This window comes from Amphiura filiformis, chromosome 11 (genome assembly GCF_039555335.1).
Source record: "Amphiura filiformis chromosome 11, Afil_fr2py, whole genome shotgun sequence".
Taxonomy (NCBI): Eukaryota; Metazoa; Echinodermata; class Ophiuroidea; order Amphilepidida; family Amphiuridae; genus Amphiura; species Amphiura filiformis.
This window is the reverse complement of record NC_092638.1, coordinates 47816275-47834494: the sequence shown is the minus strand read 5'-3', so window position 1 is coordinate 47834494 and position 18220 is coordinate 47816275. Positions and strand designations below refer to the sequence as shown.

Here is an 18220-nt window from a genome sequence, read left to right as displayed (position 1 = left end):
TGATAAAATAAAGAGTATAGTCCTGGTATACCTATCAAACACTTCAAACAATAAAAGAATACCAAATGACGACCTCAAGACAAAAGATCCAGCTTTAACAAATTTGATCATTCCAGACCTCGAGACAAAAGAACCGGTTTTAACAAATTTGATCATTCCAGAAACAAGCACTAAAGGATAATTTCACCGCCACCGGGTCAAATGCACCGAAAACAACCAATACTGCCCCAAACTATATACCCACTTAGGAGAAACTTAACACACCTTTGAGGCTAGCAGCATGTTGCTCGGTTGGGAGTCCCTTTTTCCGAGGATGTAACATTTCCTTTTTTCGTTATAGCCAATTAAAATTCTCCCAGTCAAGACCTAGTAAACATAAATGGTCAAGCGTGACTTCAGCCAAATTTGGGACTTAATGTGACACTAAGGCGGTGCTAATCACACGCATCGCTAATTGTCAGATATGTTACAATATTTTTTTTTACTTTATCTTTTTTCCGTCGTTAATTGCTCTCTATGTGTGAAAATGTGGTTTCAGGAAAAAAGATTTTAGCTGGAAGGATAATGAACTTGATAGAAATCGTGAAATATAGTTTATCAGGCTCATCTTAAATGCTGGTAATTAACGTGGTGGTCTTGTGATTAACAGATAGGCAGGGAGATATAGGGACAGTATCCATGAATGATATAGTTTATCGGTTATTCCTTTGATACCAAGTGTCAAGGAGTTTCATTTGATAGCAAATGTTCATAATTATACAGATGTAGAATATTGACCTCTCTTTATTGGTATTTTCTGGAACAGAGCTAAATTAATTGGTAATAATTATAATATTATCTTACAAAACTGTTTTACCAACAATATCAATAATGGCCATTAAAATGAGCCTGAAAGGACAAATTTACTGAGCAAAATACAGATTATCTCAAATTTACCAGATGAATGACCAGATTTTCAAGATGCCACATAAAATATAGGCCTATTGGTTTAATCTCAGGAAGCACAGAGCTGCCCAAACTAAGCATGTTCATATGCATGTGTATGCACTTCAGTGTAACCTCAACCAAATTTAATATTTTGCAGAAGCCATAGTGGTCTAATAGGATAAGTGAGGTGTTATGATCAATAGTATCAAAAGCCTTTGAAAAGTCCAAGAATATTCTTGCACTGAAACATGACTACAATCCATGCAATATCTGCTTTGTTCTTTACTTGCAGAAGCTGCACCTTTATTTGGGAGCAGAAAAAAGAGGCCTTCCTCCAAAATAATTCTGGATTGAGAGACTAGGATCTGCCCGGGAGGATCTGTTATTTGGTCATTTGGATCAGTACAAACATGGTTAGTTTGGGCTCTGTGCTTTCTGATATTAAACCAAACCCGTAACCAAACCTTTGTGTGGAATTGTGTGAATCTAGTCACTTGTCTGAAAAATTCTAAACCTATGATACTCGTCTTTCTTTCAATACACTTCATTGAAGGAATAAAATGCGAGGATGAGGTTGTCTGGAAGCTTACAATCCAGGTGCAGACCTTTCCAATTTTCACGAATCAGACCTATTCTGTACACAATCTTGGAAATCTGGTAACTTGTAAATTCCAGAGCTATGATAATATTTGTTGATGGGACAAAATATAAGGATGAGGTCACAATCAGCTGACAATCAAGATGGAGACCCTTAATGAATCAACCATAGCACACCTGATGTACCGACAAACAAGGAAAACAAACTCCTGAAGCTACTGTTTGCTAATTAGTGTACAAATATGCAAGGTCATCAGTTCAAGCACCTTGCTTTCATCTCTTCCCCAACTGTTTGTGAGGGTCACAATTTTATTCATAAATAAAATGTTTCCATTTTACCTTACAAATCAGCAGGAGATAAGGGGTCTATTTTGGAACAAAATAATAATAAAATCCTAGGTCATTGTCCTAAAAAAGAAAGTTTAAGGACATGGAAATGTTTGGATAATACTTCAAATGACATCAGGTTTTGTTTCTTTTAAGAAACATTCAAGGATATTTTACTCAAATCATTTGAGACAAAATTGGTTAAATTTCAACAGGATGATGTTCTAGATCTCTAAGGCCAAGTAAAATACAAAACATGTTTCACGTCCGGGTTTTTGAAAAAAAAGGAGGAAGAGGGGGCTTTTTATTTTTTATCGCGAAACCGGTGTAAATACCCATAATCTCGCCCATAATTAGAGCTGTTTTAGCATATACAATAATGTCTGGAAAAAGGAGGAGGCCTCTTTTTATTTGTTGTTCTGAGAGATAGGCCCCTCTAACTATCACAAAACCTTGTTAAAAGTGTTTCTTGTGTATTAGCAAGGCTATAAGAGCATCTCTACTTCCTAGACATATTTTTTGAAAAGTTATAACTGAATTTCAAAAATAAAAATAAAATTGAAGGAACCTCAAAAAAGGAAGCGGGAGGGGACGTGAAACATGTTTATTTTTTTATTTGGCCTAAGCGATTTGAAACTGAGAATCTTGACACTTAGCATACCAAGAGCATACTAAAAGTAAGCACGCAATCCAAACTGGCTAAATTCTTCCAAAGTTCTTTCTCTCATATTATCTAAAATCTCTGATAAATTTTACTTCATCCACAATGATTTTCATAGCATAATAATTGCAGCCAGCAAATGCTAGTGCCTTTAAGTCAGCTCACCGTAAACCTTCAATGCTCTTTTTAACAAATGTTTCTTTCTTCTCAGTACCTTTTTTTCATTTTTAGGAAGATCATCTCTACAGATATGCAGGTATGTGGAAAAAAATCTGCTCGCAGCCAAAGATTAACTTCACTAATAAAAGCACTTCTGTGATGGCTTGTGACGGTAATCTAGCGCTATTTTGTTACATCGGCATCCAAACGGATGCTGCTTTTAAGATCAAAAGTTTTCGTTAGTTTAAAATCTGTATTTTTGTTGGCTTTATTTACAGCCTCAGAGATGATTTAAATCTGGCATAGGTTTTTTTAAGCCATATCTTTTAAGAAGTGGACTTTCTGAGCTTATCTGGAGCTCTCGTAAAAAAAATCTTACCCTCTAGCCTCTTGCTTTGAATTAAATAAGAATTTTACAAAATTATTGAATATATACCACAGATCCTGGACACACACAACCGCGGGTAAGCGACTTCAAACGAGGACTGAAATTGTGTAACCGCCAACTGAGGACACAAAGTTTCAGCAGTGCGTCGCCTTACCGTGGACATACTGTGACATGGCACTATCCAATCGGGGGAGGTCGCGATATGATCATGCTCTAAATAGCCTTTTTACATTATTTTCATCATACTGCACCCCCTTAGGAACCGTGGACGTCCACGGTTGGAAATGTGTCCTCGGTTGAAGGTGTGTAACTTAAGATTGGGCTCGTTTGGAGGCGCTTACAGGCTCACACACCCCTACCTGCAATTATATATGGGATGGGGATGAAATCAAAAATCTGAAAACCTTTGCGGATCTTGAGGGAGTAATCTGAATTATTCATTATTTGTACCATGAAGGGGATGTAGTAAAGTTTTAAATGGGGAAAATTGGGAAAACAAAGTAGATCAAGGGGGAGGGGAATTGGTAAATTTTGAGCGGACTGTGAGGGGTATAGGAAGGGAATGCAAAATTTGTGCAGAAATTATTTCATTTCTCCCATTCTCTCCACTGGCATAATCATTGAACAGTCCCTGAGAAAAATAATGTCCCTGCCTTGACTACGGTCCTTGCTGTCCAGGGAAAGGGTTTCACCCTCTGCTTGTCTTTAGGGACCTTTCACAAATACTTGTTAGGGGGGCCTGATGCAAAAAGGGGGCCCTGAAAATGTTTGACTCTCCTAAGGGGGGGGGGCTGAAAAAATGACCACAAATTTTCCTGGAAAAATTGAGTTTATATGCTTTTCTATGGGGTTGACCCATAAGTTTCATGTCGAAAAGGGGTCCCTGAAATTTTTGAAGTCTGTAAAGGGGGGCCCGAAAAATTTTCGCAATGAAATTTTTGTGCATCAGGCCCCCCCCAAGTGTTTGTGAACGGTCCCTTAGTTCTGATTGCACTTTATCTAAAATATGTCTTGTTAGGTCTATCTAAGTAACAATTACATAATAATGCAAAGATAAAATCAGTGTTATTCTCTTATATGAGCTAACAAAATTGCTATCGTACCATCAGTACCCTTAAGAAAATAAAAATTTAAATAAACAAATCTAAAAACTAAAGTAGGTAAATGTCCCTAAGATACAAAAAAAAGAGGTCAATAATATCTGACAAAAGTTACAGTAACCAAAATGACCAGCAAACGCTTTTAGCGTGACCTCATGGTCGCGTTTATTTTTTAATGGAATTTTTAGGAAATTGGGGGAAATTGTGGCATACCACAGGATTAACTTATTATTCAGGCTTCCAGCAATAATTGTTTCATTTCCATGACAATAATATTATTTTTTGTGATATCCTTCATTCTATTTTGGCTGATTTTGACTGTTGATGCATTCTGATCAATTAATTTGAAATTTTTCTTATTTAGTCCTTGCATTATGATTTACCTGTAGGCTGACTATAATAATATATAAATTGTGAAGATGAGTGAGTTCACTCACCTACCTATATAACCTACCAATATTAATTATAGTTATTATTAATTATTATTTTTTAATTATTACAATTAAGTATCATTTTGTCCTAAATTATGACACTGGTGAACTGTATAACAGGTTATTTATGTGTAATTTAGTTAAACAGGAAATTTGTACATTTGCATTATAAATAGTTAGATTTTAATTTCAATATATGTAAATATGCAAATTTACATGACGGTACAAACTTATGGATGCTAGAGGATACTAGTATACATTGACAGTGTTTCATGGCAGTATTCTGCAATCTAAAATACATTGAAAATTCCCTGCACAGCTCATTTGGCAACATTTGGCAAATAACCATGGTTACTTAAAATGATTATTCATTATTTAGGAAAGGATTCATATTTTAAGGATAGGGGTGGGGATTGTCTGGAGAAAGAATTTATATTTTGATGCCCTTTTTGAGTCTTTCACAGCAAGTCCTCCCTGTTTGATGGTATATGGGTCTGTGCCACAGTTTTGGGGTGCATTTTGGGCATTTTCAGGAAGTTTGATATAGCGATGCCCCTCACATGTCTCTTATTAGTGAGTTTCTACAGAGATAAGTACATCCAAATTATACAAGTTTGGTGCATTCAGGCTATTTCCTCCTCATATGATCCAAATTTTGAAAACATTGGGTGTTTTTCATTTTAAATGGGGGATATTGATGGGTCTCAACATTTTCTTCTATACAGAATGTCTTACTTTCAATGGACCACAGTTAGTCTGCATGAGTATGGCAACCCAATCAAGTTCAAAAAACTTCCCATAGACCACAAGTTGCAGTTCAAATTTGGAATTTTGAAATTGGCAACAATTTGACTGTTATATATATCAGAAATGAATATGTTCAGCAAATTGTTAACAAGGAATTGAGATGCTTATAACTTTGCACTTAGCATTTACAAAATGTCAACTTTGACCTCCGCAACACGTGAATGTTATCTTCAATGACGGAATAATAACACTCCACCATATGGTTGAAACAAACTCAAAAGAGTGGAATGAACTTGGTTTGTACTATGTGACTTCTCGGCACTGTCTACCAGTACCAACATTTAATACGACCAGCCCCTCTAGGCCTAAAAAAAATTGTTTCAATGAAACAAAAGTGCTTTGTATTGTTTTTAAGAGTACTCCCGGTAAGCAATTTGTATTGTTTTCAGATTATAGGGCAGTATACTTTGGTAGGTAGGTGATGATCAGTGGAAAAACCGAATGCCTTGACTGTTTATTTGGTTTGGCTTGGAAAAGTTAGGCTAGAAAAGTGCTGTTGCGGTTACAGAAGGAAAATCTTGAAGTAGGTCCTTTCTGGTAAGGTTGGGTAGTAGCTGGTAGTAGTCAGTCATTTTGTACATTCAATTTGTATCTATTTCTGTACAACTGTTGAACCAAGTTCCAAAGTGCAGGGCACTCAAGTCCGGGGGGGGGGGTAATCAGTACAAATGACCATACGGGGACGTGCCGCGAACATGGGTAGTATTTTCAGCCTTCTGGTATATCAATGACCCCTTTTTCAAAGCCTATTTTGGTATATGAATGGGTCCTTTTTTCAAAATTTTCTCAATTTTTTCGGAAAACAGCCCAATTTTTCCTTAATCTAGCCAAAATTTTCCCAAAATTTTGGGAAAATTTGTAAAAACTAAGACAATTTTGGATAAATTCGACCGAAAATTTTGACTTTTGGTATATCAATGGGTCCAAATTTCTTGAAAAATTGGTATATTTATGGGTCTACTTCCAAAATCTCAGCGGCACGTCCCTACCAAAACCAAACTTGAGTACCCCCCCCCCGGGACTCAAGTTTGGTATACCATTTTTCACCCTGATGTGGCAGTGACGTCAGTGCGCATTTCAGTTGGTGCAGCTTATATTGCGGATGCTCAAAGCACTGGCATTGCATGCATACCCTTCAAGACGCCGCATTGATGGGCGCATGAAACAGCTGCTTGAATGCATTGACATCACTGCCACATCAGGGTGTAAAATATAAAAAGTACGGTAAGTAACTGATTCAAATAGAAAAGGGTCTTGAAGGACTGATGATCAAATGCGGGTTAATCGGTTCCAAGTAACCTAATTCAGAGAAGGGGGTCAAGAAATTATCAAAATGGGGGTCTCAAGTGAACTGATTCAGAAAAGGTTGTCAGGGAGAAATGAGTCAAAATGGGGTCTCAAAATGGAGTCTAAAAGACCTGATTCAGAAAATGGGGGGTCTTGAAGAACTTTTCATATTAAAGATATACATTTTTTCTTTTTTTGGGAAAAAAATGTGTATCTTCAATATGACAAGTCAAAATTTTCGAATGATCATCCGCTTTTCCTCCAAACATTACTTCATGATAAATTACAAATAAGTTACAGGTACCTCTAAAATCTTAATTTTACCAGGAACATTAAAAATTTCACACAAAGCTCATTTTACGTTGGAACTGTATTTTATCATGGGTTACACATTTCTGAGATTACGCCTACATCATTATCAATAACCATTTCACACAAAATCATTCATAAATTTACAAAGAATTTCCCCCAAATCTATAATCAAAGATTATCCAGCATCTCCAGCAATCTCACCTACTTCCCTCCTAAGCCAATAACCTCACTTGACCCCTTGTCTTTGAAACCTCCCGACACTTGAAAAGAACGAACCTCCCTCCAGAAAATAACAGTGACTTTGAAAATGACCAAACTCAGGCTAAAAACGTCACCGTATCTCGGAGGAATTTTATCACACGGCTATTGTTTTCTGGCTTCCAGTTCTTTTTAAGTACCCCATTCGGGCATGATTTAATTCCTAAGCTCTTTTCAATTCTGTCAATCGGAATTAGTGTCAACCTAAAGGAGAAAGACCCATAACAATAGAAGGATGAGATAAACATCAGCATGTGTAATGGACACCAGGTTGGGGCTGACTCAAGACCACTTCAGTTTTTTGGTGGCAAACCAGTTTTGTACAATTTTCTTTCAATTAACTTGACCTCACCTCAAGTTTTCAAGAAAAAAGTTTTTCACAAAAGCTTACCAAACTCACCTCTTAAAATATTTGGTTATTCATTGTTTTAAATTTTAAAACACATCATTTTTAACACCCCTTGTCAAAAACATTCAGACCACAACCGAATTGACATACTTTTCAACAGAAACCTGCCCCATTTTTGAACCTACTTTTATTTCCGCATTTTTGTCCTATTAATTGGGAGGGTAATAACAAAATATTTGGGTTTTAAAGATTTAAATTTAGATGGATGAATGTCTTTACATCTTTTAACAATATGTGAGGAACAAAAAAGAGCATTTCTGATTGATTCAGTGATCTGCTTGATGGATTGATTCTAATATGTTTTGTTCTTGACAGAATATAGCAACACTGTTAGCTTTAGGTTAGGTCAATTTTACATATGAATAAAGAAAAAACTCTAAAAAAAATACTAATTGCAAACTGCGATTCAAATCTATAATAGTTGGCAGCCATTAAGGTGGGATGGAAAGGGTTGAATATTGTTCCCCGCATCCTAATACCGTAAAATTCCGTCTACAAGCATATATATGCCTCTAAACGAGGTTTTTTTGACACAAGAGACAAGAGGCATGACACTCTCAACAAAAACGTTATTTGGAGTTTGAAGAACTATATTACTGATAAAGGCGGCTGTACAAACATGTATATTTGTAAGACCAATCTATTGCAATGTTTTTGAGAAGGGTATTGGCCTTTCATATCTTTCGTTAAAAAAATACCTCGTTTAGAGGCATATATGCTTCTAGACGGAATTCTACGGTATACTTGTGACCCTATAGCCAAATAGGTTCTCATTTTGTTGTAATTTTTGCTTAACAATTTTATTGCTGAGTTCATTTTATAATTGTCGGAAGAATTCCAGAAAGTTTTGCATGACATGAAAACTTGGGAAAGACACATTTTCAGTATAAGGTACTTTTGGCATTCTTGCATGATAATTGTACAATGCAGGAAATGTCATTCTGTATACATTTGTCATTTGATCAAATACTGCGTTATACAACAGTGAGAAATACTTCAAATGTAAACTATTTAAATCTGTAGCTCGCAACCAAGAAAGGTGTTGGAGAGGGTTGAAATGTTCTTCACTCAGGTAACCCCTTACAACTTTCATTTTCTGTCATTTCTGCCCAACAACAGTTCATTTTACAAAATGCTAGAAGAGCAAAAATGATAATGAAACATGAATCTACAAAGATGCAATGTTGCCAAGTTGTTATAAAAACATAATAGAACAAATATTCCAATTTTGAAATGATCTAGCCAGCAGTCAATACCATGTTTTGTAAGGTAAATGTGCATACACACTGCCCCAAAGATCCATTTTTGTCTTCTTTGATACCTTTATTCTAATGTAAAATGTTTTTTGTTTTTTTTTCACTTGCTGTTTATCACTTTTTGGGCCAAGACAAAGGATATTGGATCACTATAGATAATTGTTGCTCATAGGTATAGCTTTGCTATAGATCAGTCAAGTCCTAAATATCATCACATTCTCATGTTGTCAGTTATCATTATTGCTCACAGATATGGATTTGCTAAATCAGTCAAGACCTATATATCATCACATTCTTTATGTTGTGTGTTCGACTGAACCAAATACTCCGGGATATTTGGGATATATCCGGGATATTGGGAATATCCTATGGATCAGCTCCCTGGATCAGCTATGAGGATCTCGCTACAAACTGAGATGTGGATAGACTGTGAATTATGACAGAAAGTACATCAAAGTATGTTCATGTGTGCGCGAGCTGTGGTCGCTGTGTCTCATATTTATGCGAAAGTCGCTATGAAGATATATATGATTAATGTTAGAAGGAAATTTCTTTGAAACTTATAGCAGCCAACTCACTTGAAGTGAAGTTCCATTATAACAAAAATGGCCAACAAGGAGAGGGCTAAAATTGTATAAGATATTAAGATTAGGTTTATGGTTAGAGTTAGGTTTGAGATTGGGCTGGGTTTAAAGGTTTGGGTCACAAGAGATTAGAGCTGGGAGTGGCAACTGCTAAAAGCTACTCCAAAAGTTTTCCCATGTTCTTCTTTTTCCTTGATTTTAAAGAATTTTAATTCTTTGATACTTTTCAAGTGAAACCCTTTAATTAATTTTCCCCTTCCTAGAGTGTGCTTCATTCACATCACATCTGCAGAGAAATCTCTGCAGAGACAATCTCTGCATGCAACTGGTGTCCAAAAGCTACCCCACTCACAGAATAACCAAAGTCAACCCTATCTTAACCAGGTTTAATCTCATACCAATGAGACAATCTCTACCACAGGTGTCCAAAAGCTACTCCACTTACAAGATATAACCCAAGTCAACCCCAACCCAAAACAGGTTTAACCTCCTCATCACCCCTGAGACAATCTCTACAAGAGCCTAAAGCTGCTCCACTCCCAGCATTAAACAAACTGTATAACTAAAACAAGCTTTAACCTCCTTATTATATCAAACTCCTCTTAGGCATTACATACCTCATCGGAGACCAGATTTATTGAACACTAGAATTTTCTTGGTTAGGTTTAAGTTAAAGGGTTAGTGCTCCAAGAGCATTATTTGTTGTCTACAACTCAATTTTGCATTAAATGGGTGTCTCTGCAACAGGTGTCCCACAAGCTACTCTACTCACAGAATAACCCAAGTCAACAGACTACTCTACCAAAACCAGGTTTAACCTCCTCATTACCCCTGCCACATTATAGCATTACCCGTAGGCCTACCCTAAGGTTTATTTAGAAGATCTGTGAATGTTTATTGGAAAATAAGTGCATTGCAAAACAGTGGCAGTCTCCAGGGACGGCATGAGCTTAGCACCTCACTATTTTGTGCAACTGTGGAGAATGCTGTCCTCAGGGGGGGATTTTCAAGTGAAAATAGTAGATTTGTGACATTTGTGACATTTATTTTGCAAAATCATGGGTGATTTTCTACAAGTGCCAATGGAATGTTTTAGAAGTACAGTTATCAGAACAATTGACTACTTTAGTATACAGGGGGACGGATCCAGTATTTGAAGAGATATTGTAATCCAGCAGAGAGTCTGGGGTGGGGTAGTAGGAGGTGTGGGTGGGGCCGGCCAGTGGCAGCATCAGAATTTGGGGGGAGGCAATGAGGGGCCAAAGTGAAATTTTTGGGGCAAAATAGGTGATATTTGCTAAAAATATGACAATTTTAGACAGTCCAAAATAGTGAATGTCTGCGATTGTTTTTCCTGACCCGGGGGGGGGGGACAAACTGGGGTAGAAGAAAACATTAGGGGAGGGGTCATATGTCCCCTTGTTCTACCACTGGGTTGTACTCTGGAATTCCTGTCTTAGTTCTGTAACATTTCATTGTCCTTCATCCGCTTTCTCTTCCTCTTTCCTTCCTTTTTCTTACATTTTTAATGTTCTAGGAGAGACGTTTAGGGGAAATATCACATAATAGAGACATATATTCCCTTTCAATGTGAAAGAACATTCTTAAAACTTCCAAAACACACCCTAATGGAGGTACTATATCACATACATGTAGTATCAGCACCTCACACCTATCCGATGAGTAACGCAAGTTTCCTATAGAGTGAAGTGGCTTTTATTTTGTTCCTTAATGCACCACTCGTCTTGTTTTGTTTCCCTAATGTTCATTATCCTGAACACTGCCCAAGTCTGTCTCGTACCGTCTCATATTACACATTATTCAAAATGAATCAATCTTTGTAAAAACTAGGTGAAATTGGGCCTACAAAATAACATGTAAGTGCAGGATTCAATGATTTTTGCAGTGGAAAATCCCGCAACGCATGAAAATTGTCCTTTTCCAGGCATTTTTAAAAGTTTTTTTTTCTTCATGCATTATAAATTGGTTCTGCACAATTCAAAAATGTTTTGCATCAAATTTGGCAAAAGAAAAATATGAAGTATTGAATTGATAATGATATATACCCAATCATGCCCTGCTGGGTCATCAGTATGCCCTTTAAAATTTTGTGATTTTAATATTTTCAAACTAAGTTCAAACTAATTCCAACAACTCTATAGTACAATTTGGCTACTATCTTCAATACATTATTCCTAGCTATTTACATGCAATTTGCCAAATTTGTTTGAACAATTTGTCACCATTTTTTTCCCTGCGCAAATCTCTGGTCCCAGTGTATGCATAAGCTGCTTGAAATCAAACGAGACTACATGGCAACATTTTTTGTGTGTGTGTTTTATGTGTTTTTCCATAAATGTATTCTTATTCTCAATTGTCTTGCTAATCAGGAAAATTACACTAGTGTATACTACATCTACCCTCCCAGGAAAGAAGGCGGTATCAGCAAATCAACTCTCTCCACTGCAGACGACAAGTTTCAATTTTTTTTTTATTCAAAAATTTTAGAATTGTAAATTTTCATGACTATATTTGGAATCAGCATGAAAAATGGATTAAAATGAGTACAAACAAGCCTAGTATTGGTTCAGTGGTTCTTCACATAGCTCTTGATATTTTGAGAAAATATCTCAAAACTTGGAATTTTATGTTGAATACTATGACAGATACAGTGTTTTACTTGGGAGGAGACACATTCTGTGATCAACAAATTGAAAGCTTTCTGTCAGCTTTACAGACAATCTTTCTTAGTTTTAGTTTATATGTTTTTGGCTTTTTAACAGATTGCAAAGTTTTCCCCTCATTTTGGTTATGTTGTATTATACTCTCGTGTAACACATTGCTTACAAGTAAAGACTTGCAAAACCACGTCACCAAGATCTTCAAAATGGAGATAAATTTTTAACGAAATCAGGGTGAATGACCATTTAAAGGCAAATCCTACCTACAGAAAAAGAAAAGAAATTTATGCAAATTCACTAGTCGTCTGCAAATTACTTTTTTTCTGAAGTGGATGTTCTAACCTACATGTATCACTAATACTGATTTAAGTTTCATTAATAGAGTGACCCAGGGTGCCCCCCCCCCCCATTCATTTTGGTGGCTATAGGCAAGTACCATAGGGCCCCCAATAACTTGGGCTAGGCCAGGCGCCATTGCCTCCCCCCCCCCTATTTAAAAAGCCGGAGCCGCTACTAAATAGTCACAATTACTGAAGCAAATCTCACATAAAGTATAAACTTTTTGGTGTACAAATATTCAAAAGTCAAGCATTAGCAATAAAGGCCTACTTCTTATATGCAAGCCAAGCTGATTGTCCCTCATAACTTGAAAATACTTAAAAGTATTTAGTTTGGCTGTGGTCCTATTTCTTTTCTCTTTTCAACACTCTCTAACTTCTAAGTTCCATGCAGATTCTTGCAAAAGCATCATTCTGGGACTCAGAGAGAGTGAATGAGTGAAGCAATGGACAAAAGGATCATTTTTTAAAAACATTGTACATAATTGTACCTCTGCAAATGTAAAATATCAAACTGCTACAGTTTTTACTATGATATATTTGAATCCATCTCACCGGTTGACATCAAATCATCAAAACGTTAATCTTGGGAACCGCTTCAAAGAAAACCGCCCTCTAACATCTAATCAATTTACGATCTCTTCTGCCACAGGATATGTCCCATAAACTCTACCATAAATAATGAATTAATGATGCTTAGGTAAAGAGATATTCACACTACAAATTTGGTTCTGGATTTTTTCATGTTTTGTGCATAAACCCAAATCCACCACCCTGGGCACACACCTTGGTCCTCACATTGTGTGCTTGTGGGTAGGCAATTACGCACAAACTTTGAAAAGACCACCTTTTGTATCTCATTTCGGGATTTCCCACAGTTTTCAGTTGAAAACATTTTCAACTGAAAACAGCTTTTTTAGCGATTTCACAATTTGCTATAGATCAGTCAAGTCCTAAATATCATTGTCTTCAACAATACCCCTTTTTTTTCGCTGAAACACAAACAATATTTCAAAGATATCCTTTTTGACACATGTGTGAAAACAGGGTCCTGAAAACTGATTATGGTTTGTGTATTTTTATTTCCCAAAATAAGAATGTATGGCAATATTCATACTTATTTAGCTTGATTTATAGATGAAGAACAATGCCTTAGAATTTCACAAAGAAGTATTTTGAAAAATTACCCCCAAAATTACCCTGCCTGGGACAACTTCCTGACCCCGGAACCAAGGGGCGGGACAACATCTTCAAGTTTGACGTCATCAACATCTGTGACGTCATCGGAGGTGTCCTAGTACTACATCACTAGCAACAACAATCTTCAGAGCAATAACATCCGCTGAAGACGCCAGTTGACCCGGTGAAAGTGCTCTGGTGAGTGTACCAAATTTGAGTAGCATAAGTATAAATTTGCTTTCTATTTACCCCAAAAGTGTTTTACGAATCATGTCTCTTCAACAGAAGCTTTACACAGGTATATCTGCCTGTGGATGCACAAAGTATGGTACTTATAACATTGCAAAGACAGTTACTTCTATACACCTCAAGTTCTTGAGGTGATCCAAATTATTTGCCCTATTCCAGATAAATCCAAATCAAGCTGTTACCCAAAAATTCATGTGAATAACCCTATACTATGTCTAAATATTGTGAATGTAGTTGTCCCTGTGGAGTTGGTAAATTCAAATGTTGCTACTGGTTTTCACTTCTCCGTTCAAGTTCACTTGCATGTCATCATACTTTCTGTTAGCTTTACACAAAACATATGGCTACTTGAACATGACATAAATGCTATAGGGGCCTAATTTTAATGTATCCATTAAAGCAGAAAATAGGACAGCAAGTGAGTGTAAAAGGTCTTCATCAGTGGCAACACCAGGGGCATGGGGAAAATCCCCCAGTCAAAACTCTTGCCCCCAGTAGAAACCCAAACTTATGAAAATTTTCGACACTTTTTGAGGCAATGCTCAAAATTGGTTGATTTTGCCCCCCAAAAAAAATCCTGGTGCTAACATTGGCCTTCATAAAACAGATAGCCCACCTCAAAGAGATATCGGTCAATCATTCATGTAATATTTCATGTAAGAAAGCCTAAGCTAATCCTAACCCTTATCATAACCATAACCCCAGCCTATATATAACCCAACTTTTTTGTCTTACTTCATCAAGTGGTCTTCTCTTTAAAAAGTGTTGGAGCAAGAACCTCCTTTCACTTATTTCTAAAGAGTATGAATTTTGAAATAGACTCATTGAACATAATATGCATGATAGTGAAAAGAGGTGAATTTTTGTAAGCAGGCAAGTCAGTTACTGGTGTGACCCATTTATTTAGGGCTGTGCAATAATTATGAGCCCTGGGGAGGGTAAAATTTGGGGGAAGACATTTTGGCGAGCGAAGAAGGGGGGCAAGCGATTTTTTTTGGCTCAACATGTATCTAGATCATTTAAGGTTTGTAAATTGGGATCCCAAAAATTTGGCATGCGCAAGGAGGGGGCAAAGAATTGTTGGCGGGCTACGAGGGGGGGCAAGCGATTTTTGGGAGCCATTTGGAAACTTTTTGAAAAGTTGAAATTTACTTATTTAGGGGCATTATTACTGGTAGCCAGGGTGAATTTTGTTTAGGGGCATCATGACAAATTTGGTCACACAATCCATCATGAAAAGTAGAGAGGGAACATTTGTTTTAGAGAGGGAACATTTGAGATGAATTGCCAAAAAATGGCTGAAAAGAACAAAATGTGAAAAGAACAAAATGTAACTCATTTTGCCAAAAAGTGTCAAGGGGACATATCCCTCAGTCACACATGGCAATGTCTGGATTCTCCATTCTTAGCTGATAATTACCTGAAAAGACAACATCTATATAACCTGATATATTCCGCTATACTTACCATAATCTTTCTTGCAATATTTGGATTGTGTAATTTCTTTTCCTTCTCCAGACTTGCAAGTCTTTGGACATTTTCCTGCAAAAACGGGTAAAATATAGCAAAAAAATGGTTAATATTTGAAACTTTGGTAAAATCCAAAACTTACCAATCACATGCTAAAGAAATTCAATGTTTTCAACACTTGTTACGATGAGAACTCCAAAGCAAATATAAATTATTTTCGAAAACATTCACAAAAGGTTAAAAATGATTGTCAGAAAATGTTTAAATGTCAGGTAAAGGGTATAAAACAAGCTACCTAGAGTCTACGACCCTATTTTGGGGTCAAGTGTCCAAAATGTCGCTGACCTCTAATTTTGGGTTGCCAGTCTGCTGATGAAAGTCGAAGTGTCGAATGAAAATTCCAGGTACATAAAATTTTTGTGTTGTGATCAAAGGTTTAAACCACTAAATTAGATATAAAACATTTTAATATCATTTTGAAAGACTGCTGTAGAACTTTCTAACATAATAATGTTATTCAAATATTGACAAAATATTTTACAAAAATGTTTGTTCGCAAATAAATATTTTACAATAATATTTTGACAACATTTAAAATCTGTTTTTGTTGTATTTTTCATGACCTTTGGCCAACATTTAATGTTATTCAAACATTTTGACCAAAGCACAAGAAGTGTTTTACAATGTTTTAAAACTTTTTTGTGTTGAATGTCCTGGGTTATCAGCTTTTGTGAAGCAATTATATTAAAACATAGATTTAACAATGTTTAAATTTCATCCACAAGAAAAAATTTTTATAGACAATTTTGGAAATACACAGGTGATCAAATTCTCTGGACTGTCTCATTTAACAAAGTATAAACAGTAGAAGACATAAAAACTTTTCAATAGTGAAAACAATTAGTAAATAAATCATAATACAATATATTTACATTTCTACATGACTACATTATATATTTTATCTGTTCAATAAATTTCTTAAATAGGAGTAAAATAAAACATTTCACAATCTGCAAGTGTCACCTACACTTTTTTAACAATTTACTTTTTAAACAGGAGTGTCAACTACAATACTGTAAATTCATGTATTTCAAATAGTACATTACAATAACATAGAAACTTTTTCCAAATAAAAGTATTGTAATGAACTTTAAATAAAAGCATGATACAAAATAGTCTGTCAGAACTACAAAAAGAAACATAATAAAGTTTAACTTCAATTATCCCAACATTTATATACAGAATCACCAGGGTTTGAAAATTGATCAACCCCAATCACAGATATTTATCATATTCCACATTTCAAATTTAATGTACTTCAATCAGAATCCACAAAAGACATACAAATGACACACAACAAACAATGATGACAGTGTTAGCAAACATCAGCCACAACTTTTGCAATTTAATAAATTAATTTTGAATAATTAACAAAATATAACTTAAGAGCTAAGTAATGAAGCTGTTATAAGCAGTGTAAACATAATTTTTGTAATGGATGCTGTAATTTCCTCACAAGCATTATTGTAGCATTGTGTAAATTTGAAGTTGTCACATTTCCCTGTCAGAATTTTAATTAAGCATCGGTATAATGTAATTATAATGAATGTTGCCATCTTCAGTGCTTAACATTTCAAGTTAGGTTGTAGTTGAGGAGGAAATATCATCCAAGCATGGGTGGTTTATCAATTCCTGATTTCATCCAGTAGTCCAAGGGGCAGTTTTATGCCTTATTCCCTGGGAATAAGGGTATAGTGACCAAGGGTTGGGACTGGGCTATGGATATGGTTAAGAGAACATTTGGAAATATTAGGAATAGGATGAGAAGGTTATGGTTAAGGTTAAGGTAAAGATTATGATTACAGAGGTCAGGGTACATGTTATAGGTAGATTAGAGGTATGGTTAAGGTTAAAAAGTTAGGGCAAGAATTAGAATAAGGATTTGGTTAAGGATTAGGGTAAAATAATGTTAAGGTTAAAGGCATGATAATGATTAGGGTTAGGATTAGGGCAAGTGTTAACATAGGATTATGAGAATGTACGGTATGAAATTTGTGCATCAATTTTTAATCAAGTTCATAGAAATGTGTGTATCATTTTACCAAACATAATTATTAGCTCATATTCTCACAAATAAGAATATCTTAGGTTAAATCCTCAAATTTTACACAGTACAATCCTAAATCCAGTGGCAGCACCATGATTTTTTTTGGGTGGGGGGAGTGATATTTTTGCAATTTTAGGGGGTTTTGCCATAAAAGCAGAGAGGGGTGGGACTAGGGGGCAAGAAGAATATTGCTCCCCTTTCCCCCACTGCTTGAATCAATCATCAATTCTCAAAAAGCTGAAGATAATTTACCTCCCTTAAGTGTCACATCCATGCTGATCCCATTATCTATCACCCTCCCAAGTAAAATGCAGTACCGTATTCGAAATTACAAAGCAAATTCTGCCTTTTGACTTGGGACATATAAATTTTATATCAGTCAAACTCCGAAGTACAGAATACAGTATACTGCCTTATGGCCTTTCACTATTCCCAAAGTAAAACACAGTATCAGCTGATAATCAACAAAGTAGTTCCTGCCTTCTACTTGGGAGGACAGATTTCACCTCCCTTTTCATTTTAACAGACATTGGGCCATTCCAGTTGAAATCCATACACCCCTATGGAAGACATGACCTTAATCTCCTACACAGGGGGTGTTGATTTCAAATGGAGTCCCATTCAGGTCACTCCATTTGAAATTCTCACTCCCTGCATAGAAGATTAAGGTCATGTCTTTTGTAGGGAGTGAAT

The 18220-nt window shown here is 35.9% G+C and overlaps 1 protein-coding gene across 2 annotated transcripts in view; it reads right to left on the bottom strand.

Annotated features, from left to right (window-relative positions):
- LOC140164918 (netrin-1-like) overlaps window positions 1-18220 on the bottom strand; it is a 183590-nt gene that overhangs the window by 10979 nt on the left and 154391 nt on the right. For both annotated transcript variants that reach the window (XM_072188316.1, XM_072188317.1), the window contains one exon: window positions 15418-15492. In XM_072188316.1, the coding sequence (XP_072044417.1) occupies window positions 15418-15492 (75 nt within the window). The remainder of the gene's footprint in view (window positions 1-15417; window positions 15493-18220) is intronic.